Genomic DNA, 25,313 nt, shown 5'->3' with positions numbered 1-25,313 from the left:
ACAACGTGCTGACAGCCGGAGCTCAGGCCTGAGGGGGTCTGGCCTGGCCAGTAATTGCTGCACAAAAGACAGTTAACAGTTCCCTTGCTCTTCCCTAACTACCTTCCTGACTGCTTATTGAAGTCTGATTTCTTACTCCTCTGGGTCATCATTCATCAGTCCTACAGATCCCGCCGGGAGAGCCCGGCCAGACCTTTCCACATCCCTCCTTGCCAGGGGCCATTTCTGACGGCCCGTGATATAGAAAATGTCTTCACAGCGATCCGGCGGGGCAAACCGCGCTCATAATACCCAAATAATCATTTGGCAAATTATCATAATTATCAATCAATCATCTCGCGCGAACAATGTGTTCCTGAAGTATCAGATGGTTCCTGTGACCTGTAGCGTTTTGGATATAATAAGAAACCCGGGGAGATTTATGGCCCCCATCCCGCCTCGCATCTGCAGCAGCAGAACAGTCGCCGGCTTTTACTTTTGTTTTAGGACTAAAAGCTTTCCACGTACCTGAGTTGTTTTTTTTTTTTGTTTACTACTTGGTGCTTTCCAAGAGGCCAAAATTTCTCATCCCGCCCAGTTTTCTAACAGTAACTTTGTTTTTAAAAGGATCCGTGTGATTTGTGAGTCCGGAATAAATGTGCTGCATAAATTACTTTTACTTTACAGCCTCATCAGCCCTCTACTCCCAGCTTCCAGCATTTTGCGATGTAGGAATGAAGCCAGCCCAAGTAGGGGGGAAAATTGGTTTTGTCTTCGGTTTTTGTTGTGTTTTGCACAATACCAGATTGAATCCAACCCTTTTGAAGCCGATAGCATCTCCCACTCCCTGTGCAGCACATTCTTGTTAATGGATAAATTCAAGCTCTCCAGAAAGTCAAAGAATAAATTTAAAGCCTTTTGCCAAATGCCTATCCTATTGGATTTTGATAAGATGGCTATTGAGCTTTAATAATGTCTTCTATCCTTTTTCAGCTGGCCCTTAACATGTCTCTTTATTTGTCCCTAAAGCCTCTTCAGCAATGCCTTTTTATTACAAGTCTCTCAGCTTGCTCTCAAGGGAGACAGGGTCGACAAGAGTGATAGATAGATAACTCTATAGATTATCTCCCACAGATGTTTTCTCTCCAGTAGCCCCTCAGGCTATTCCCTCTAAGTAAACAGAAACTAAATAGAGAGTCTACTGAAGAGAGAAGTCCCTGAGGTCCCTTGTCACCACGGTCAGAAAAACAGCCTGTCCAGAGGAGCCTGGCTGGGAGCTCTGAGCACACACACAGCTCCTTCCACAGCCTTCTCGAACCATCAGCCAAAGTGACTCTTGGAGGAGACAGAAATACTCCTGCTGCAAAAGATGGGATGTGGAAGGGGCACTGGCCTTGCTTCCTGCCAGAGGAAGTCGAAATCTTTCAGCTCAAACTTAAAACCAGAATGACAGTGATGGTGATGATGAAAACAATGACAACAAGCTGTTGTTTCAGTTTATTAAATGCAGTGGAGAAGCTTCGAAAATTCAGAGGGAGGGAACACAGGAGCAGCTCTCTAAGCAAAATAAACAGACTGCAGGGACATGGGTTGGGGAAAAAGGCATTTGGGACCAGGGGACAATACACCCCCAGGTCTAACTCGTGCTTCCTGCACAGCTCGGCGTGGCTGCGTTCAGGTCAATGAAATTAGTGAATTTCCTAATTTTGTATTGGTTTCACAATTGATTATTTAAACTATCAGGATGAGGAGCTCGTGTGTATTTGTCCAAGTTAAACTAAATATCAGCAGGCAAAGATGACACAGGGAGAGAACTTGTCGGGGGCACAGCACAGACACAGAAAATGAACCTGGATCCGGGTCCTTTCATAATATTGAAATCTTAATTCCTGTCAGACGACCACTAACAAAGAAATCAGCTTTGTGGTGTTAGTGGTCCCAGCAGAAATAACAGGAATACAAACTGAAAAATACCAGATACAGTGGGAAAATACTTATTTGATTTTGTTCCAAGCCGAAAATGAGCCATCTAACAATCTCTGCTATGCCACATCTTCAGACTTCTCACTGCCTTTCAGTTCATGAATAGTTATGTAAAAGAGATTTTCTTTTTCCCCCAGCAGCTCAACAGCAGAGATAATTCTGCATCAGTTTTTAAGCAGAGATTCCTTCCTGCACATCTTCCCACACCTCTCGCTGCCATCCCCTTCCCTTCCCTGCCTTTTCCGGGTTTTACAGATTTTTTTTTTCTCTGCATTCCAGATTTTTGTTTCTCTTTCTAGTCCTTGTTAGTGCCCAATTCTGAACCTGTGATGCAGCAGCCAAAGGAGCCGCTGAAAGGATGGTCTCTCCAGCTCCAATTTCCTCTGCTCCAGTTTAAATCAGGCCACCCACTACAGTTACATTTGTCTTCAGTCACCTTCTCGCCACCAACTTATCTCTGAAGGAACAGGAGTAAATTGCAGTCAAATCTCAACTATTGTGTCTTCAGGGATATGACAACTGAATGATTTAGAGAGGCTGGGAAAGGGAATCTGCTCCCAGGAGGGTTTTGTACCCCCGGAGCCAAATGCCAGAGTGCTACTCCCAAACAATTTTAAGACACTACAAAAAATGCCCAGAATGATTTCTCATTCTTTATTTTTCATTTTCTTCTGAGTGAAAAGCTGTCTCACAGTAGTCTTTTCACAAGCCATAAAGTTTAGACTTGAACTCTTTACCTTACTGCTCTGACCTCCTTTACCCCAGCTGTAAAACCCTACTGCCCATCCTTCAATAAATTTATCACCTCATAAACCCACTGGTGCTTCTCCACAATGCATTCAAAAGACACAAGTGGAAGGCCAGTCCTTCCCCCCTTGTCAAATATCGTCATTGTCCAGTTTTATACCTGCAGTACAGGAAAATATTTGGGGACATGGCGTTTTACAAAGCCCTGTAGTTTTTGCAGCAATCTCCCTTGAAATAAAAGGAATGAAGTTTAAATGCAAACCCAAGGATTGAACATATAAAGGTGCCAGTCTCGTGTTTCCTTCTACCCCATTTCACACAACTCCTGCTCTATTTAGGGCAGATTCTGGAGGTGGGGATGGGGAATTCATTTTGATACTGGAATTAAAGGCTGCATGAGAACCAGCTGAGCATTCACTCCATCCTCGTGAGAAGTGCGTTCCATAATAAGAACCTGCCACCTTGTCACCACGTCTGTCCAGACAAAAGGATCCCACAGAGGCAGAGACAGACACCCCATGAGTTATGGAGATGCCCAAGGTAAAAAGTTCAGCACTATTGCGACAGGTCCCTGGTGAGGTCACTGCGTGGTCAGAGGATGTTCCCTATTGGGAGCCCGGCTGGCGAAAATAAAACCTGCTTTTTGTTTGGTTTTTTTTTTCTTTACATGGTAAGAATAGAACAGTCCACACTGGACATGCATCTGAATACCTTTTCCCAACCCAACTTCGGAGCCTGACAAGTATTACATTTCACTTTGTTTGGCAGAGAGAAACAAGAGTTTGCTTTCAGCTTCCAGAGTCAAGAAGTGGCACCGACGCTCCATCAGCAACAGCTGCAGCAACTTCCAATCTCAAATATTCCCCCACTTCCAAAAACTTTACAAACAGGACTGTGAATGTCCTTCACAAGACAACTGCACATGAAAAGAATCACAAACAACTCCTCATTTAAATGAGGACACACCAGATCCAGCGTTCAAGAGGCTCTAAGCAAACATAACTCGTAACACTTTAATTAGTGAAGTCATTAACCAACAGATAGACACGGGGGAAAAAAAGAATAATCTCATTTTAGTGCTTCTGAGAATAACCCCAACCAGAATAGTAGCCTGGCTACTGAAATATGTCACGCTGAGGCTGCCTCAGAGCTACAGTGAAGACATTTATACAGCTGGGCTGACTGGGGAACACATTTTCTCTGGTCAGTGTTAGAGTTTAAGCACCAGAATGTGATGAAAAGCACCAGTAATACATCACATGAGTTAAATTTTACCCTCTCACATATCTGTTGCTTTTCCCTTGGACTTCACATAACCCACATTTACACGGTGAAGTGACCTCCAAAAATTTAGCACTTTTAACAAAGGACCAACATTTTCTTTTACTGGAAAAGAAGTAAATGAGGTTTTTCGATTTGGACCAGCAGCTGTTTATACTGTAGCAGAGTCAAGGAACACCTCAAACTATTATTTTCTCTTTCATAATTACTGGAATCACAAAAAGACAGCAGAATATGCCAGTAGAACCACAACACTTAATCCAAAACAGCAACAGCAAATACTGGAAAACTTTTACGACGTTATTGCGACAGACACACCTTGGGACAAAGGGGAGAAAAAAGGTCCAGGCCTATTTCAGAGCCAGGGAATAAAACAACTCATGCAAGATTGAGCCACATCCTACCTTTTTTATGCTGCCCTCTTGGGAGGTCACCTCGGGATCAGTCAGTATTTGCTAAGGAAAAACAGAAGAGAAACAAAAGTGAGTTGAGGCACAACTAAGAATGTTACAAGATAATAAGGATGATTGCTGTTGTTGTGATGATGATGATTATACAATGATGAAGATAATAATAACATTACCAATTTTATTTATTATCAATATATATAAATGCTATATATATAGCAATACAATAGTTATGTATCAATAGAACAGATATTTAAATTATCAATAACAATATGTTCTCAATAATAATGCAATAACAGCAACAACAAAACAACAACAATAACCACAACAGTAAATTATTAATACTATTTTATAAAAAATAATGGCCCAAACTCTCAACTGCAAAAGAGTAACCCAGTTATTTGGGGAGCTGGATGGAGGGCTGATACGAGAACTATTAGAGAATCACGGAGTCAGAACTGGAAGGGACCCATCAGGATCAATATTTTAAGGTTTTCTGTAGCTTCTCCAAATAATTCCCTTACATTTGGCAGGTGTGTGGGACGTGGGCACGGAGGGAATGGGGGCCCAGGGGTCTCTGGAATAGAGTCCCGGAGCAGGGAACAGCCCACGGGATGCTCTGGCCCCCCCGGCAGCTGCACAGGGAGCTCCTTAATTCCCCCTCCAGCAGAGGTGTGGGGGAACAAGTCATTAAATCGCTGCTGTGCTCCACCTCAGATTAGATCCAGGTCAGCAGGCTTTGGGGGAGGTCAAGTACCTAAACTTTCTATCACCCTGGATACCCCATCAGGGTAAACACACTGGGAAGGGACCTGATCGAGCAGCCGAGCGTTTGAGCAGCTCACTGGGCATCTGGGACAGCTGAGGCTCAACAGAACAAGGAAAGGGAAAGGAGCAAGGGAAGGGAAGGGGAAAAGGAAGGGAAGAACCCTAAACCATTCTGTGCTCTACACCAGCCCTGACAGACACTGAAACTGCGGTTTCAGAAGTAGCTGAGAGCAAACAGGATCCAGAGGCGAATCCCAGAGCCATGAAAACACGTGTGTTCCTGTCCCTGTGCACATCCACACACTGACAACTGGCCAGGCACTACTGGAGTGACATATCTGTACTGTCCAGCCGGGAGTGTCACCTCCCTGCCAGGAGCCAGGGGATGCTGATGCTCCCGAGAGCGCTCCCTGCTCTCACCAGGAACCCACAACCCCAAACCCTGGGGAGAATTAGGCCACAAAGCTTCCAGAGCTGAAATACAAATGCCAAATGACTGGAAAGCCTCGGTGGGACACTGCTGCCTCCAAATGAAGACACTTAACTGCGGTTATTATCTGCTAAACCCCTTTAAATAACAATTGGTTACATCTGTGCGTTCAGATGTTTAATCCACCCCTTCAACGTGACCATAAACGTCGAGGGGAAAGAAAACTCAAATGAAGTGCAAATTGGGCTGTGGTGGAGTCCTGTATAAACAGGCTTAAGAGTCAGGAATTCCTGAGTCGGGATCTGGATGCCAACACAAGCTTCCTTTTGTTGGTTTGGACAGAGCTGCGCTCAAGGGGCAAGTTCTGGTCCTCTAAGTGTATTTATTTTCTTTCTTTTCCTTTCAATTCATAGCAGATCCCAAATTTCAAAATTCTAAGAGAACACAATTTCTGTAAAAATTATTTCATACCTATTCCAAAATGGTAATTCTGCAGAAAACCCTCAGTGGTGCTGATCTTGCTGCTCATTTGGAATACTGGAAAGTGGCTGATTTTTGACAGGGTGAATTATGTTTCACTTTTCCTCTATTACAGAACTTCTGGGGAAACAAACCCTGATTTCATGAAGAATTTCAGCTTCAATGGAACCCTTTCCACACTCAGACCCTCAGAACATGGACATTTATTGGTGAACACGGTGGTTGTGCTGGACTGGGTACTAAAGGTCTTTTCCAACCTTAAGGATTCCATCATTCTGTGTGTGAGAAAGCGCTTTAGCAGTAGTGGGAGACTAAGAACTGAGTTTAGATTATATTTGCTGTCCTTTCTTTACACCTGATTTATAAAAAGATGTCCAGGATGCAGCAGTGTGGGACTGAGCTCTGCCCCAGACTGGGACATGGCCACAGCCTGAATGTCCCAAATGTCCCATCTCCCCACCCAGCAGAGCAGGCTGGCAGTTTGCACTGAGGTGGTGCTGGTGTTGCTGGGGTGTCTGTGTGTGCGTAGGGGCAGAGGCCACGACCCCAAACCTGCTGCTGCCCAACAGCTGCCAGAGCCTCCAGAAACCTTCCTGGGTGGTGGAGGAGACCTCAGAATTCTTCTTCTGCCTTCCCAGTGGGGAGTAAACAGTGCCTGACAACACCTGTCTGGTGGGGCAGTGGCTCAGGAGTCACACCAGGTGCCCTGGCACACCCCAGCAGATCCCTGTCCATGGGATGATGCAACGCTGGGGTGGACATGGCACCTCCTCGTTACAGGGGAAGGGGAGAACGAGGGAAAGCAAGTGCCAGATGTGATGTTTATTAATAAGAATAACAAAAGATACTTTGAAAATCTACTCTTGGGTAATTTTAGCTCAGGCTGGACTTCATCTTGTGCGAATGCCGTGAGACTAAATATAGTGCTGGCCGTGTCCTGTGGGCTGCACTTCTGCACTTAACACAGATGTTCCTAAATGTACTCAGAATTGACACCATATGCTTTTTCTATCAACTGATATGTTGATTTTAGCCAAAGGAAAGACAACATGTCAGCAGCAGCCACGTCAGAGAAGCCTGTGCTGTGGGGCTGGGCTGGAGGTGGATCTGCCCCGGCGATGGATTTCACCGCCTGCCCCTTCCTGGATTCAGGGAACTGGTGGCAGCAGAATCCTGACTCACTTACATCAGTTAGGGATGTGCTATAATTTTTGCAAAGCCCCCTGAATGTATACTAAACATGTCAAGTAACACCATGTGATTCTTTTTGAAAAACAGTTTACAAGCTGGCATTCTGCAGCTGCAGTTAACCCTAATTTGATTACATTACTGAGACAGATCACAATGAGCTTATGTAAATAGTAACGTTATCCATTCATTCCCTGAGCTCAGATAAACTGTCATTTCAGAAAAAAAAACCCACCAAAACTTCAATAGGCATGGTCTGACGCATTCAGCAAACCCTGACGGCAAGGAAGATGACAGAGTGGAACCAGCCCCTGCTGCATCTCTGAGAATCTTGATTTTAAAGAGGTTTTTACACTTCTGCTCTGAGTTGGAAAGAGAAGAGAATGCCCAGTAATTGCACAGAAGTCAGTAGGCAGGTAACAGCACTTTTTCCAATAGCTTGGTCTTCATTATCATGTTATTTTCTAGTAAGAGCTCAGTACAACACCAGTGATGTCAGTAAGACAAAGCTGAACGAGCACTTCAGGGTTTCAGCCAGTGCCTGGGCACTTGCCCTTGCCATTCACCCTTGCCAAGCCACCCTGCCCAGGTCAGCACTATGGGGATGTCCCTTCCAGCTCTGGAACATGAGCTGTGCCACCTGCACTGTCCCAAAGCTGGGCTGCAGCTCCAGGGTGTCCGTGGCAATGACCGTGCCCAGGACACACCCCATGCCATGGTTCCAGCAGAGACAGGGCTGGGATGGGGGGGACTGGTGGCAGAAATTATTCTGAATGACAATTGGCTGCTGGGACGTGAGGGCTTGGCTCTGACACACACACAGACTCTTTATAACTTCAAATAAATTATCGTGGAATCACAGAATGGTTTGGGTGGGAAGGGACCTCAGAGATCTTGTCCCAACCCCCTGCCATGGGCAGGGACACCTTCCACCAGCCCAGGTTGCTCCAAGCCCTGTCCAACCTGGCCTTGGACACTTCCAGGGCTGGGGCAGCCACAGCTTCTCTGGGCAACCTGTGCCAGGGCCTGCCCACCCTCCCAGGGAAGGATTCCTTCCCAGTATCCCATCTAACCCTGCCCTCTGGCAGTGGGAAGCCATTCCCCCTTGTCCTGTCCCTCCAGGCCCTTGTAAATAGTCTCTCTCCATCTTTCTCCTCAGCTCCCTTCAGGTACTGGAAGGCCTCAGTCAGGTCATCCCAAAGCTTCTCTTTTCCAGGCTCTCTATAAATACATATATATTTTCAAACACAGCGGCCAACAACCCACACAGCCACATCACAGCATTGATGTGCATCCATAGGAAAACCAGAGGGACAAGGAACCCACAGGAAACCATTTCAGCACTGAAAATTTGTTCCTTTGGCCATATCATTAAAATACAGGGATTTTATAGAACTTTCTGGCCAAAAAATTAATCAGCATTTTACGTTTTCTATAGTTAGTAAATTGGTGAACCCTATTAACTCAAGGAAATTTTCAATCTCCTGCCTTGGGAATTTCAAGTGAATGTGCCTGGAATTAAGAGGAAAGGGAGGAAAAAGCTCTTCTCTGAGAGGAAGAATTTTCTTTCCTGGCTGGTGAGGGAAGGAGGATGAACAGCACTGCCCTGACTGGCAAGAAACAAGCCACGAGCTGAAAAGAGTATAAAGAATAAACCAAGTATTCACTGCTAAGGGCAACCCCAGCACAATTGGGAACACTGTAGAGCAGCCAAGCTGTGGTTTGTGGACCAGCAACAGCCTCAAAGCTGTGGCCTGCTCTCCACACACCATTTTATAACCATTTATTTTTCAGCTGGAAGTCGGAACAAAAAGGTGGCACAGCACTGCAGGAAAAATGTGCAAAATTAGCAGAGATCCACAGCCCAAAATTTCCTGCAATCCTCTGCAGGGAACACCTCTGCACCTGCTCAGGTCTGATGTCCTGCATGGCTTTACACAGGAATCCTTTCTGCTTGCCCACTTCAGGACAACAAAGCACAGTTTACAGTGACTCAGGACAGGGGTTCAGATGAAAGGAACATCCTAAGCCATCCTTTGGTATGAAATAACATGTTTGTACCCCACAGAGCAAACTTCTGCCCACCCAGAAAGGTGCAGGGAAACATCAGGGGTAGATAATGGTAAGAAAAATTAGTGTTTAAGAATAAAAAACCTGTTTAAGAACAAAGACTCCAGGAAAGAAAATAAACATGTGATTTACATCCACGGTATCACAACTTCTGTATCACCAATTTGTCAAGACATAACTGCTCTGTGACATTGGGATCGAGTTAACTGGAACCACCAGGAAGTCAAACAGGATCTAATGGAGAGCATTTGCAGGGACTTCAATGAGCTGAGGACTTGAGACTTTCAGCCAAGACAAATACGAGAGGGGACTGATTAGGAAATGTCACCGTTTCTCTTGCCAAGCACTCAGGGCCTGGTGATAGGAGAGCATTAAACATAATCTCGCAGTCTTCAGGGGCTCTTTGATTTTATATTGCATTCTTATCGAGTTCTTAAAGTCCAGTGTTAATGAGCACGAGAAACTCACTTGATAGTTTGGCAGTTTGGCTAAAAGAAAATGTATTTCCCTCAGTCCCTGCATCCCTGGAGCCGAGCTGGGGATCATTTCCCTTTCCTCTGATGCCACTGGTCCCTTTTCCTGCAGGGAAATTCCATTTTAAAACTGAACTCTGGAAAGATGAGACATTTCTCTTTCTGTGTCTGGCAGTGTATAAAGTCTGAGGATTAAAACAGAATTTGCAAGCATTGAATTGTATCTGATTTACTCAGCTTGTTCATCCTCAGACCTGGAACACGCCTGGCAGACTGTTCTGCTGAATCAAGCACGAGATCCTTGGACACAAAGTGCTCCTGAACTGCAAACCAGCCCCATCTTCCCTCCAGCCACAGGGAAAATTGCAGCAGAATGGAAGTTTAGGGTCATCAGCTCTAAATTCTCTCTGTCACAGAACCACATCACACAATCACTTAATGTAGCCAGAGCTATTTATTATCTGAGCAAAAATCATCTTGAGGAGTGAAGTGTAATGTTTTGGTTAACAGATAAAGCTCGGCTGTTTGTGGTGATGTAAATGGATTGGATGGTTAAATCCAGGCGTATACAATCCATCCATCTTCTGCTCTCGACCCTTTTTAGTTATAAAAATGACCTTGATATTGACAGAGTGGTATAAACGAACTTCCTCTGTACTTCATCTATTGATAAGCTGTTTGTTAGGATGATCAGTAATAATCATAAGTAAATAAAGAGAGACTGTTCATCATCTCGTAATGGCAGCGCTGACACGCACGTGGGCTGACGGATGGGGACCTCTGGGCTCTGGCTGAGGAGCTCATACCTCATATTAAATTACTGCCTTTCCACCCAGGACATGCAGTGACACATAAATCTATATAAGGCAACACAATGCACTCAGACCTCGGTGTCCAATCATACCTGGCATGACCAGGGTGTCTCAGAAAACACCCTCCAAGGGAGGAAGTGCTGGAGTGGATTCAGCAAAGACGCCCTCTAGTCCCTGGAATCATTCACGATTCGACCACCAGTCACTGATGCCTCCCTCTGGGTGGGGTTCATGTGCTGCTCATCCCAGAATCATTTCACAGAATCATTCTGGAAAAGACCTCCAAGACCTCATTCTCAGAGTGTTTCAGTCCCCCTCATGCCCAGTCACAAGCACAAACATAAAAGCCAACCTGCAGCTCACTGAACTCACACACAGAATTTGCCAAGCCCCAGCTCAGTAAACCACAGTTCTGTTCAGAGCTGGTCCCAGTTCCGTCCCAGTTCCATCCCAGTAAGAGCCCTGGATGTAACCCCAGTCGTGCACCACGTGAAATAGCTGTGCTGGGACTGGAGATTTGGATCATTAATCACACTTGAAGGGCAACATTCCCCCGGCCTCCAAAGCCTGCAGAGGGAAATGCAGCCTCATTTCGCAGCTTGGCTTTGCTGCTCCCCAAACAGCTCCCCGAGAGCCGGGGCCGTGCAGGGGAGGTGGGGCTGTCTGGGAATGCATCCCTGCCCGCCACTCCCACAGCAGGGATGGCATATGTCAGCTTGATACCCATCAGCAGGACAGCCCAACTGTCACTTTAACACGACAGGGTCATCGGCAGCCAGCGTGGAGCAGCAAGAAAAATGGCCCATTAAAGCCCCAGGACGGAAAGAGAAACACGAGGCTGCCCAGGAGACGCTCCAGGCCCACGTCTGGGGGGCAGGATCTGGAGATTCAGGGCTCCTCTGCAGGGATAATCTGTCCTGGAAGGAAAAGAAGATGGTGGCCAGTGCAGCCAGCACGGGAGCCCATCACAGGGGGCTTGAAGGGAGTTTGCATCACTTAATTCTCATTTAATTTAGCAAAATAAGCGTTTGAGAAACTGAAGATCTGAGGAGCCTTGGATGGGCTCTGAACAGGACGGGAATTCTCTGCACTGGGGGGGTTCTTTTCTGTGTTAACCTCAAGGAACAGCTTCTGCTGTGCCACCCTCTGCCTCTTGTCCTCTCAAAGTCAGAGCAAGGACTTACCCTGAGCTGCAAAGGTAACCTGGAGAGGAACTCCCTGCAGGAACACTGTGCAAGGAAGGAGCAACAGAGGGACAGAAAAGGGCACTTTGTCTCCCTTTGTTGGGAAGTGATATTAAGCAAATGATACTCCCTAGAAAGAAAAGTTAATAGGGAATTATTCTGTGGCCCAACTTCAGACATTGGCACAATCAGCTTTTTATTTAAAAGGCACATAGAGCTATTTATCTGAATTGATAGGGGTGCCAGGTGAGCTCCCTTTTAAGAGCTGTAGAAACAATCTCAGACCTAACTGGATAATATTATGCTTGGAATGATAATATTGTGTTTGGAAAAGATCAATATTTTATTTAATCAGACAGACACAGAGTGGGTGGCAATTTCAAGGCATTTTCTGGAGACAGGAATTCAGGGAGCCCAAACGGAAATAAGTTTTTGGTTTTTTTTTTTCTTGTGCAGCTGATGTCTTCCACAGGTAGGAATTTGTGTTTAGGGTGTCCAAGGCCATGATGTGACAGGGCTGGGTGGGGCTCCAGAGCTTTGGAGGGAAGCTGAGTGCCTACAGCTGCACTTTGCAGTCATAAAGCAGCTACATCTAAGAACAGACAAATCAGAGAGTTACAGCCACAAGCTAAAAAAAAAAAATTAACCTAAGGTAATGGTTCATCTTTGGAGCATTGGTCTAAACAATAAATATGGATCATTCTCAGCAGCAATCTATGACAGTGTAACATGTCCTGTGCTGTGTGTGGTGAGCTGGGAAGGAAACAAGCAGTTTTCACTTCTCAGATACACAGAACTGTTCCTGGGACATCACACTCGTGCTTACAGTGTGGTTTGGTCCCATTTCCAAACCTTCCTAAAACAAAAGCAGCAAAAAGAGTTCAAGAGAGAGCGAGCTTTTATCCTCGCTGGTGTTTGACAATATTTACATAGTTCTGCTATTACTGGTATTGTTCTTGTAATACCCTCTCTAGTAAGGTCCTAGAAAGGATGGAACCTCAAGAATCCCTCCAAAGCCTCTCAAAGTAATTCCTCAGAGAGAAGACTGAAACCTCTTGATTAGAAGTGCAAGGATGCCCCGAGGCTCTTGGGAACTCTGGAGATGAAGTTCTGCAGATGTCACAGATGTCCCAGGCACCTCTCCCACCCCGTTCCAGGCAGTGTATTCCAGCCAGATGAGCTTCTGCACCACAGGATGGGACACATCCATCTCAGAAACTCAAACCTGCTGTTTTCTTCTTCCAAAACAGCATCAGAGAAAGACCAACCCCAGCTGAACCTCCCTCAGCTGTTCCCAGATGCAGCTCAACATTCCTCTCTATCACACACTGTACTGGAGATGAATTCTGGCCCTGGACAAGCCAGCTCTGGAATCTCTGCAGAAGATTGTCCTGAAGGAAGCCAAAATGGCCAAGAGATTTTTTTTTTTTAAACAATTCCATAGGCTAAAAAATTCCATATGCTATCCTTAGTAACCCCACTTATTTGCTAGTAGAATTAAACTGGGTTCTACATTTGGAGCTTCTTCAGCACCAGAAAAAAAAAAAAAAGAAAGAAAAAAAAAAGAAAAGGATCTTTTTCCATGAAAGGTTTTGAAGAGCACACACAGCCCTTATTGTTACTCAGCACTCCAAGGAAAGTTCTGAGGAAAATCTTGGGAGATCCAGCCCCGAGCATTGATTACAAGGAGTTTTTAATCTTGTGCCAAAAGGAACATTGAGGTTACAAGATGGCTCCACACACCATCTTGCCAAATAGCACTTCTGTTTACATCTTCAGAACCACCACCAATAGATCACAGACAAAGAAATGTCCATAATGTACCAGCTGCTGGAAATGAAATGTGTTTAAGCCACTGAAGAGGGTTTAATGAAGTAAAGCATTTTTGTAACTGCCAGCCCAAAGTAAATAATCACTGATGTGAGCAGAGTTAAGAGACCCTGACTCACCAAATAATCTCAGTGTGCCATCAAGGAAGCTGCTGCTTTTGTGGGAATAACATAACAGCACTTGAACATTCTCATAAACTTGGTTCTTGTCTTCCTCAACACCCTGAACCTCTGGGGACTGAGAAAGTGTAAAGAGAACTTTACAACCTGTGCAGGCTCTACCAGCTGGTGAAAGGACTGAGGGTTTAATGCCCTGCTCCGTGAGTCCAAGCTCTTTAAACAAGAGTCCTCAGAACAACAGTAAAAAGGTGAAATACCTGATGCATGATTAGCACGTGATTCAAACCAACAGAGACAACTCAGGGCTTTGGAGTAATTTATTCCACAGCTCTCTGTGTCCCAGGTTTGGGGTTTTCACAGTCCTGAAAACCTTCCTGGACGTCAGCACAGTGGGAATGGCTCAGTCCCACTCTCAGGGGCTTTCCTGCCCCAGCAGACACAGCCAGGGCGATATTTTATTCAGGCACTACCCTGGATGTGATCCTGCAGGGATCCTGCATGGAAACAGCTCTGCAGGTGAGCAGGAACGTCCCTCCTCTCCCGGGAAATCAGCACGAGAGAACATTCCTGTCCCTCAGACTCTCTGTCCACACAGCCTGTGGAACATCTGCACCACTTTTCCCCTTCGAGGATGCACAAACCAAAAAATACAGCCAAGGGAGGAACAATCCAGCCTTACTTTGGGTTTTTGTAAAAAAAAACCCCAAACAAACAAACAAACGAAAGAGCTGCTACTCTGGAGAGGGAGATCTGGCCCTGCAGATTTTCTGCTCTAAGTCACTTAAAAAAGAACACACAAACCAGTATTTGCAACATTATCTCACCAGCCATAACACCAGAATTTGGGTTACAGGCTTGTGAGTTATGTGCATTTATTTCCCACAGATTTCCCGCAATCTGGTTCAATTATGAATTGGACTGCTTTTCTTTTCTTTTCTTTTTTTTTTTTTTCCCAGAATATAAAACCCCTTTCCTTGCTCCACATAATTGTGTTCCATGGCAGAACTGGCATCCATCATTGCCCCGCTGTCCCCTGCCTAAAAGATAAAACATCCACAGGGTAATAAATGTCAAACTATGATTATTGATGCTTTCAATTAAATTGATTATCTATTTGAGGTGCAGAGCAGGGTGATTTATTGCTGTCTCTTTACGTTGCACTTGGCACAACGGCTTCCCTGCAAGGTGGGTCAGTGTTTGGGCTGTTTCAATAGATTTTATATTAAATCTGGGTTTTCACAAGTGGCTCACAACCATCCCAGTGCTTGGAGAGCTGAAATGGCACCGGATCCAGTTGGAAATACATTGTTTTCTGGTATCTTCTGGACTGTAGGAAGCAATATGGGAAAACAGAAAAGGAAAACTTCCAAGTGTGGAAGGACAGGCTATGCCCTTGATTTACATCCCTCATTCAAAAACTTTCATCTCCAGACTGTATTGGACAAAACCTGTGCCTAACCCTGAGCTTTGCTGAGCACTGCCTGCCTCAACAGAGATGAGATGACCTTCGGCTCGTCACTGCATTGTGTTTTTATTAGTTGCAGATAACAGGAGCTATAAAATTCAAAGACATTTGCTCCCCAATGATAATCAGCAGCTGCTTCACAAACGAGGCTTTTGTTAACTGGCTACGGGGACAGCCGGTGACCTTTATCTGATGATTTCCTGGAAGAAATGCCTGATGTGGCTGGACAACCCAGGGCCACCTTCCACTGCTGCTCACTCTCCAAAGCACAGGACAGTTTCTTCCAGTCTGTTCCAAAAAGCGAATTTGGCTCAAACCCAGGCACAGTCTCAGCAAGGGCAACATGTTTTGGGAATCGACAGAAATCAGCATGAGAAAATCATTAATTCCCTTAATGTGCTGCTCCAAAACATGTGTAAAGCTTCTCTTCAAGCAGGTAGACTGAGAGAATCTCAGTAAGAAACCCCACCATGGGCAGAAAATTCCATAAGCCACTGATAAGCCACTGACTTGGAGACACTCGGATTTTCTCTCTTATTCCCCTCATCTGACGTTCCCAAATCCCAGGGAAGCTCCATGGTAGGTAACTCGTGGCTGAAGTTCCCCAGGTGACACGATGCCTGACCAAGTTCTCCACCATTCATTATCAGAAGCACTAGGACCAAAGCCCAGCTGACACATAAAATAGGAAGATGAGTCTGCCTGGAAGACCCTGCTAAACAAGCGACCGAACAGCGAGCACAGGAGCAGAGAAGGATCTCTGTCCCAGGTTTCCACACAGACACCCAGTCTCCAGGAATCAGAAATGGTGTTTCAAAGCTCCTTACCACCTAATCTTAACAACAAGGCTGCCAGCCCTCCTCAGGTGCCAACACCTTTGGCCCCAGTCAGCTCAGGGCTGCACACCCATCAGCTCAGACTTTGAAGCCTGGCTTATCTCGCAGGAGTGTCACTGTCCCCTCTGCTGGAACGGAGCAAACAACAAACTGGGCAAAACAGGGAAAGCAGAAGGGCTGCAGATTGGGTCAGGATGAGCCATCAGAGCAGATCAGGGCAGGGCTCCTCCCAGGAACAGCACAGCACCTGCACTGGCTGCCAAAGATGAGGCTTCAGACAAGATTCCCCACGCTGGAACATGTTTTCCAGCACTGGATATGTGGATCCCCACAACAACCAGCCACACATCAGGGCAGCCAGTGCTGGTTTAGTGAACTGGGAAGCTCAAGGAGAAAAAAACAGTGTGAGAAAGACCACAAGCAACAGGGAATTGGGACAAATTCTTCTAAAAACTACAGATCAAAGGCAATTTGCTTTGGTGTTTCTGGACATCCAGGCTATTTCCATAAAAAGATAAATATATGTAGTGTACAGTGTCTGTGGCCAGCCACTACCCCTGCAGCAGAGGTTAGAAAATGGGACATCTGGTTTCCAAAGGAGCCCTGTGTGGCCACACACAGCTGTAATTATGGCAACGATTTGTGCAGAACATGAATGGCTGGTTTTGGTTTGAAGGATGACACTGAACCCCTGGAGGGGAAAAACAAGATGACCAAAAAAACCCAGCAGGAAACCCCATAGGATGGAAGGCACCGACTTCCCTCCTCGGACCACATCCCGGGCTTCCAGATGCAGGAAACAAATCCCAAGTGCCCCTCTGTGGTGGAGGTTGTGGCACCAGGGACTGGCTGGCAGAACGTGCCCGTTGTGGGGGAGCAGCGGCTCGGGGTGAGGGTGTTTGCATATGGAAAGTGCCTGGGCAGCTCCCAGCCCTCCAGAACCCAGAAAAAGGGGCCATGGACAGGGACACGGGAGGAACAGGGTGTTCAGGATCCTTCTGCCGCCCTGCCTGGCTCCTGGCAGGGGCTGTGTGGCCGTGTCTGCACGCCCACATCGCCCTCAGCCCCTGCCTGAGCTCCCTTTTCACTGCCCAGCAATCAAACAAAAACTGACCAAGTGACTCAGGGTGACTTGCTGGGGTTTGTTTCACTGATCTGAGGAACAACCAAATTCCTTCCCCCTGAACAGCCTCTGAACCGTGGGTCCCCTCCCTTCAGCCCACCAGCACTGCCCTCACTGATGCACCACGCACACGAGGTCACAGCGCTGCCCCAGCAGCCCGAGGAGCTCAGCCCTCCACTCTCCACTCTGCATTCTTTGGACAGCAGCAAAATGATCAAAAAAAAAAAAAAAAATATTTACTGCTGCTTCCCATCCAAGTTTCTTCCTAAAATTATTTTTCAAAATGTACAAGGCAAAGTTCTGTCCCAGCACCAGGCAAAGAAAAGTGAGCTGGAGGCTGCTGCAGTTATTTACTCACTCAAGTACCACAGCTCACAGAGCCTTCCACCCAGCCCCAACAAAAACTTCCTAAATCATCCCAGCAGTTTGAATCGCTCTCTCCTTTGCTTTCCTTCCTGTGCTGAGGGCTCAGATGTGCCTCCTCCAAGGGAACTCACTCTGGGATGTGCTGGGCAGAAAGGGCCGGAGCTCCCTGTGCTGGCAGGAGCCCCGTGAAAAGCCCAGCTCAGAAAGGAAACACATATTTGGCCTTCCACCGTGCAACATCCAAACCTGGAGCCCAAAATAAACTCATTTTTCCCCTCTCCCTTCCTTCATATTTACTCCATAAATCACTGCCTGCTGAGGTTCACAGGAACCGAGAAGCCACAAGCTGACTCTTCGGAACAGCATCTTCCCTCCCGACAGAATAAACCACCCCATTCATGCTTTGGGGTTATCTGACTGAAGGCGAGGTCCTTTTCCCCTTTTTTAATAGGGACACATTGGAAATGTCACTGCCTTATCAGGGCAGCTGCCCAGCTATCAGCAATAACCGGGACGGCTGGGCTGTGCCACAGAGGAACCCAGCAGGCATCTGCTCTGTTTAACGCTCAGGAAGCACAGGGCAGGTTTTAAGAAGGATGCAGAGGATGTAATGGAGTCTCTAATGTGTTTAGGTTTCTCCAGTGGAATCCACTTTTATCAGAAAACAAAGGTCCTGGCGGGATTATCAGCAGAAAGAAAGCCAGGACCTGTCTAGTTGGGAAGGGGGCCGGGGGGTTGTTATGCCAAGGGGCAAGAGCCTCCTCCCAGCAAAACCAACAGCATCAGTCTCCTCCAGCACATTCTGTGGAATCGTGTCCACATGTAAGGTTTTCGGCACAAAGAAATCAGTACTTGCCCTGTGCTGACTCCTTGGAGACAGGATGGAGAAGGATCTCTGTCCAGCACCCTGAATTTGCTCCTCGAGAGGAACCAGCAAAACAAAATGCTACTTGCAAGTGCTCATTAAGAAGCCAAGGAAGTTCATCCCTGTTCCCCATCCGAGTGCTGCCACACGCTGCCCATCTCAAGGAATGGAAAAGTGTCTGAAGCTCAGGCACCTCCCACCTTCTGCTCCATCCTCAGCCCATCAGTCCTCACAACACACAGAATTAGAGCAAAAGGAACTAAAAGTATCAGAAACTTTTCCACAGGCAGATAATAAGATCGCAGTTTATAAAGAAGTGGTTATTGTGAGTTTGATCCTTGTCTTTGTGGGGTATTTTTAAGACCTGATTAATAAAATTATTATAATAATTACTTAAATTCAAATACCAGCCTGTCTGTTAATCCAGCACCCTGAGCTAGTAAAAGGTATCCCTACCCATGGCAGAGGGTGGAACTGGATGGGCTTTAAGGTCCCTCCAACCCAAACCATTGTGGGATTCTTTAACTCCTGTCCAACGTTAACCTCAGTCCCCTGATGGACTGGTTCAACCTGAGCTGGTTGTATCAAGTGATGATTGCAGATGGACTGGGGGGGTTCACCCCACCACAGCCACTGGGCTCTGGGTGTTCAGAGAGAAGCAGAGGATGAGACCAGGCCCTTCCCTGCTGCTGAGCTCAGCCCTCCTCCCTTTCCTCTTCCGTGCCCCCTCCTGCCGTCCCTGCCACCCCCTCACCTCCTCCACAAGCACCAACTAAAAAAGGGAAAGAATGAGAAAGTGAGTACTCTGGAGCTGGCACTGCAGACAATGTCTGTCTTGTGTGAGTAATTTAGCACTATGGCCAGTCAATCTGGTTTCTGGGCCCGATGCCCTGACCCTCTTTAGAGCCGCTCTCTCTCTCCAGCACAGTGTGAAACATTTCCTTTCACAGCACTGACACTTTGCAGATTGAGACGTCAGGCCTGTCCAACTGCAGCAAATTAGCAATTTTTCTTTTACTAATTGGAAATAAAAATGTTTGCTAAGGGAATAATTTGTAGGAATGCAGTGTTAGGTTTCCGGCTTTTTATAAGGATGCTTTAAACTTTATCCATGTGCACTTTCCTTCTGTTTTGATGCCTTGCACTGTAAATTTTAATAGCTTGCTCGACTGTTAACTTTACAGTCTCAGCCTTCCAAAGGATTAAATGAAGTTTTTAATTTATCTTCCTCTCCAGGGCAGCAGGATCTTCTTAAAGCTGTGCCCAGCACAGCTCACCCACTTCTGAGCAAGCACAGAAACGGGACACAGCTTCAAAGGGTTAAACCCATCCCCGGCCGACGTGGCATCTGGATGAACCTCGGGCAGGCGATTTGTTTGGGAAGCCTTCAGCTCACAGCTCCCAAAGTTCCCTCGGAGCCGGTGCAGAGAGATGGGCAGCAGATCCAGCAACTCCTTCCAGCATAAATCTGCCACAAATGGGCAATTCCGTGATTCTGAATCCGTGGATGGGGATACGCTGAGTGGAACCCCCGGGGCAGGTCTCTGCCCTAAGGAGAGGGCAGGGAGGCTCTTCCCTTCCCTTCCCTTCCCTTCCTGCAGCTCCTTTGCACTTATTCAGCTTTGCCCATTTCCTGAGGAAACACTTTGGGCAGGGTTTGGTGGTGACAGTGCCTGGGGTTTTGAAACTTTCCCGTGCCAAAACGTGCCGGGGACAGTTCGATCTATCGGCTCCTAAAACCCCCTGCGGCTCCCGTGGCACGCAAAGAACAGCCAGGAAAGGTTCTTCGCCTCCAAAAGAAGTTCTTCAAGAAAGCGGGGTCGGGAAAGAGCCTCCTAGAACCCAGAAAAACCTGCAAAGAACTAGAAATGAAAACAAATGCCCTTTTGCTGAAATCCAATATTTTAGCCAAATGTCCCAGTAATTCCTGAGGCATGTAATGCCTTCCTGCACGGCGCTCGGGCAGTGGTACATTAGCTCCTGTAACAATGCCAGCACATAAAGAGTTACTGTTCTTCCCCCCTGCACCCCCCACCCCCCCATAAAGCATTTGACAGCCATGCCTAATAATTCTTTCTGGTGTGGTTTTTCTTTTTCTTGATGTCTTTATGTGAATATGAAGCCGCAGTGAAAGGCTTTGGGTGACCCCCGTGAGAGAGAAAAAGTATGAACTACAGAGAAAAAGAGTGAGATATAGACTCCCCGCCGAGCCATCGGCATCTTCCCTGGCAGCTCACAACTTGGCTTCAGAGGGCCTTTGTGAGGGAAAAAGGACTCTTCTTCACTCAGGCTGTGACAATAGGTGTTTTGTCAGCGAGGGACAGGATAAAAAGCAGGGGGTGGGAGGCGAGATCATCATCGGCAAGGGGCTCGCCTTTGGGGCCTGCAGATGTTGGAAGGAGGATGATTTATTGCTCCAGTGTCCTCAGTGGCATTTGGCTACCTTCCCAGAGCCCAGGAGTGGTGGCTGGGAGGGTGGGAGGCGGCAGTGCTGCACAACAAGGCATCTCCAAACCTTCTATGGGCAAAGTGTGCTGGGGGCTGCGGGAGGGGGCACCGCGAGGGCTGAGCGGGACCGACCCTGCCCTGCAAGGGTCGTGGAGGGAGTGGGTTGGACTGCAAGTGTTCCTAAAACACACTGTAAGTATCTTAATTCTATATATATCAGATATATATATATATACATATTTAATTCTCTGGTCTAGAAAGCCCAGCAGGGAAGAGCTGTGCAGTGGTTACCTGCACACCACGGGCATGGACAACCAAACAACAGCACGACTTTTGTGCTTGGGAAAACACAACCCAAGTGCACCACTGGCATCTAAACCTCGAGCTGAGAAGCTGGGGGGTGTTCTCTGGGTGTGGATGTGCAGGAGATGATCCTTGCACAGCTCCCAGTGCCACGTGGTGTCACTTTGCCTCTGCACGGCCGTGGCTTCGCTCATTCACTAAGGCAGGAGCAGAGATTCCTTCCTCTGGGCTCTGCCTCCAGCTGACAGATCCCAAACACAATCTGGTTTGTGTGTGAATGGGAGGGAGGGAGGAGGGATCTGGTGCCTCTGTGCTCAGGAACTCCAGAAAGGCTTGGAAGCAGCGAAAGAGGATTTATGCAAATCAGCTGAGGAAGGGAACCACTATTTTGGATGTCTCTCCAAACCCCCAAGAAATCTCAGACCTGTTTGAAGTCTGCCCACTGCTCCATATATCCAGTATATTGAAAAGTATCCCAGACCACTGAGCCAGGAAATTCTGGATAATTTCCAAGAAGAAGGAATCACAGCCTAGCAAGAAATACACACCAAGACAGTGGAGTGCCAGGACTTTGATTTAGGACTTTTGCTCCAGCTTCTTTCCTCTTTTAATACACAGTTTTCCACCACACTTTCTATATAAATACTCTATCCTATGTCTGACAGCCTCTTCTGGTAGATTTATCCATTAGTGGATTTACTAAAAATGTTTTCTGCTGAAACAAGGGCAAATGCTTCACCTCAGCAAAGGACAAATCCAGAGACAGCATTAAAACAAAACCCAGTAAATCCTAGATGAGATAAATGCAAAGAAAACCTCTCTGAGACTCCTCTCCTACAAAAAGTCCAGGGAGAAAAATTAAAAAAAAAAAAGAAAAAAGAAAACAAATTACAAAAGTGGAAGACTGAAAAAGGCCAGAGAGAAAGTGTGCCAATCCCCCCAAAAACGAGCATCACAACGAAGCTGAACAAACCCCACCACTGTTCCTCTCAGCTGCCAGGACCCCACTGCACCTCCTGGCAGGGAGACATCCTCATGCTTCCCTAAGTTCCAGACACACTTTTCTGCATGCACTCCAAACTCTTCTAGCCCTTTCCAGAAGGAAGTGGAGCATTCAGAGGATAAGTGACATGTCCAAGGTCACACACAGAGTCAACTGCAGAGTCAACAGAAGAGTAACCAGAGCTTTGCCGAAAATCCCTTGGCTTTGACTGCCAGACAATGCCTCCCCCTCCCACGTAATCAACCAGTTATGGAAAGGCAGAAAGGCATATTTGCAGGACTAAATATGTTCACTTGAGAATAAAAATGTTTGGATGATTATCTATAAATTATATGACATTATCCAGACCTTTCTGGTTTGGAAGCTGGATAGAAATGTGATGAATTACAAGCACGACACAAATGTTATAAGAGAAGCTTTGCTTTGACTATTTCTCTTGGTTTCTGCAAAAACCCCCAGAAGAATGGCAGAGATATAGCAAAGGAACACAGTCCCCACTGATCTGAGTTTTCCAAAACCTCTCAAATTACCGTTTCTATCTCTGATATCAGATTGTTTATCACAGCTGGCATTTAATATTCCACTACTCATCTTGCCACAAACTGAGTTTTTTTTTTAAATTAAGGCACTGACTGAGAAAAAAAAAAAAAAAAGGTCTACCTAAGAGGCAAAAGAAATTTCATCTGGACTTTCACAGGCTGTCAGGTCTCACATACCTCACATTTTCTGATGGAATTATTAATGCTACACCATAGTTTGGTGGCTGTAATTAAAACAGTGGAGTTGTTTTTTGAATTCCTGATTTTTGAGGCTGTGTTTGTACACACAGATCCTCCTCATCTGAGTGCAGCAAACCCCATGCACCGAGTGGTGCTGAGCTCTCCAGCTCCTGAGGGACGTCATGGGACTGCAAGTGGGCTCTATGTCCAACCACACTGCACGGGAACACGCTGCTAAAAGCTGGCTTTGTCTCTTTGGTATTTTTTTTTTTTTAATAGGCAGTGTTTGGGCTACAGACACGGATAATTCTGCATCGTGAATGCTTTGCACCAAATTGCCACATCAGCACTAAATACCTCCACTTAATTTTTCATTTGGATCCGATGAAACATTTTTTCCCATGGAAGGAAAAGTCTGGTCTTTGTGATCGTGGCACTGCCAGCCCAAGTTACAGTAAAGGTTAATCACAAACAAGAGACAAGTAAAGTAGACAAAGAGCATCATACACTTCACTTTTCAATGGATGTTTTCATAAATGTATGAATAATTTAAATTATCATTGCCGAGTATTTATTCGAGTGTTTCAGGGGAAAAAAATGCCTCCTCTTTTTTTTTTTCCCCCTCCTTGATTCTTTTCATTTCTGTCTCATCTCTTTTATGTGCTGCATCGGCTGTTTTCTTGCCATCTGAATCAGTTTTTTGGAACAATGGGATGTATGAGGGCTGAGGGGGCAGTGGAAGAATACAGCCCTTGTTGTACACTCTGTGACTTGACATTGATTAATGAGGGTGCGGACATGGGCAGAATTTGATAGAGAGAGAAGGGGAAATTGAAGGACCTGAGGGCACCAGAAGGAGGAGATGACAGAGGGAAGACCAGAACGATGCCAGTGACTCTGCACAGCCAGTGGTGGAAGTCACCCCATCCACCGGGAGGGATCCTGAGCAGCTGGAGAGACCTTTGGGAGCATCACACACCTCTCCCTGGGTTCATCCTGCACATGTCAATAGGCCCTCTGCGTCCACAGAACCTCCTCCATGCAAACATTTGCCCCAAAAGCATCGGTAGAAGGAGCTTTGTTGCTTCCTCTGTTCTTTCCCGCATTCCTTGGTCTCCACCCCGTTGGTTTAGTTCCAAAACCTAAATACACAGCAACAGCAGCAGCAGCTTCCCTGCAGGAGCCTAAAACTGTTCTCAAACTGAACACTGAAAAGCCAGAGATGTTTGGGGAAGACTGAAAGGTTGGTGTGGCTCTCAACTGGCTTTTTTTTTTTTAGCAAACCCACCTTCCCCCTCCAGAAGCAGAGGCCACAGTGAGCTTAATCAGCCAGTGAAGTTGTTTCTTGTCTTGCTGAGTGGGTCAGGTTTAATGAAGCCACAGTCACCAGGCTCTCTTTTCTTGTATTAAACTAAGAAATATTTAGGGTATAATAGAAAAACTCAGCGAGAAGAACAGTGACAGATGGCTGCAATCCCCTAGGATCCAGTACCTGCAGGAGCCCACAGGAAAGATGGAGAGAAACTTTTTACAAGAGCCTGGAGTGACAGGACAAAGGGGAACGGCTCAAAACTGAGAGGGTGGGTTTAGATAGGATGTTGGGAAGAAATTCTCCCCTGTGAGGGTGGGGAGGCCCTGGCACAGAGAAGCTGGGGCTGCCCCACCCCTGGAAGTGTCCAAGGCCAGGCTGCACTGACTCTTTTAGGTCTGTCTGGTTGGGCCTGCCCTCTGCAGAGAAGGATCAAAGCTGCTGGCTCTGACAGCTTAAAAACCACCCGAGAGCTTCACACTGTCCTGTGTGAGGCATCAAGAGCAGGGAGGCACCACTGCTGCTCTGGCAGTGACTTACAGCACGTTTGGTACACCAGCAAAGACAGGCTCTACGGTACATCCTGGAATTACTCCTGTTAAAAGCATCAATATTAGTCTTACTAGTCAGAAATCTTTACAAAACCCACTGTTGATGAGACCTGGAAACGAAGCTGCAGTTTCAGAAATTTCAGTCAGAGGGAGAGAATCCACCCAAAGCAGCACCAGCCCCCTCAATTCAAATTGTTTTGCCTTTCTCTACTGCCCCAGATAAATTCGATATCTGCCAGACTATGGACTGTTCATGTGCTAATCCCACTCAGACTCTTATTCAGGGCTGGTCTCTTTTGCATAAAACATTAAATGTTGGTTTGAGGGGACAGTTGTCCCTGCCCTGTGAAGGAGCTCTGCCCACTCCAACCCTGTCTCACTTTCCCAGAGTGAAAGCTGCTGGGTTTGCTGTGTGTGCATGTAAAGGGAACACGGAGAAGTTTCCCCCACGAGCACAGGACCTGCTCCCTGCCCGTGCTGTGCCCTGACCACCACCAGCTTCCACTCCCCACCCAAGGAGCACCACCAAAGTGGGTCCCAGCCGGCTCCTGGCCCGGATGCACACAGCCTGTTT

General features: G+C 46.6%; 1 protein-coding gene across 3 annotated transcripts in view; it reads right to left on the bottom strand.

Moving 5' to 3' along the window:
* Positions 1 to 25,313, bottom strand: part of PRDM16 (PR/SET domain 16) — a 150,216-nt gene that overhangs the window by 108,832 nt on the left and 16,071 nt on the right. For all 3 annotated transcript variants that reach the window (XM_027905031.1, XM_027905032.1, XM_027905033.1), the window contains exon 2: positions 4,395 to 4,445. In XM_027905031.1, the coding sequence (XP_027760832.1) occupies positions 4,395 to 4,445 (51 nt within the window). The remainder of the gene's footprint in view (positions 1 to 4,394; positions 4,446 to 25,313) is intronic.

Source organism: Empidonax traillii, unplaced genomic scaffold, assembly GCF_003031625.1.
Source record: "Empidonax traillii isolate 1590-97213 ecotype Southwest subspecies unplaced genomic scaffold, ASM303162v1 scaffold1111:size180776, whole genome shotgun sequence".
NCBI lineage: Eukaryota > Metazoa > Chordata > Aves > Passeriformes > Tyrannidae > Empidonax > Empidonax traillii.
Note: the sequence above shows the minus strand (reverse complement) of the source record. Positions and strands in the feature narration are given on the sequence as shown.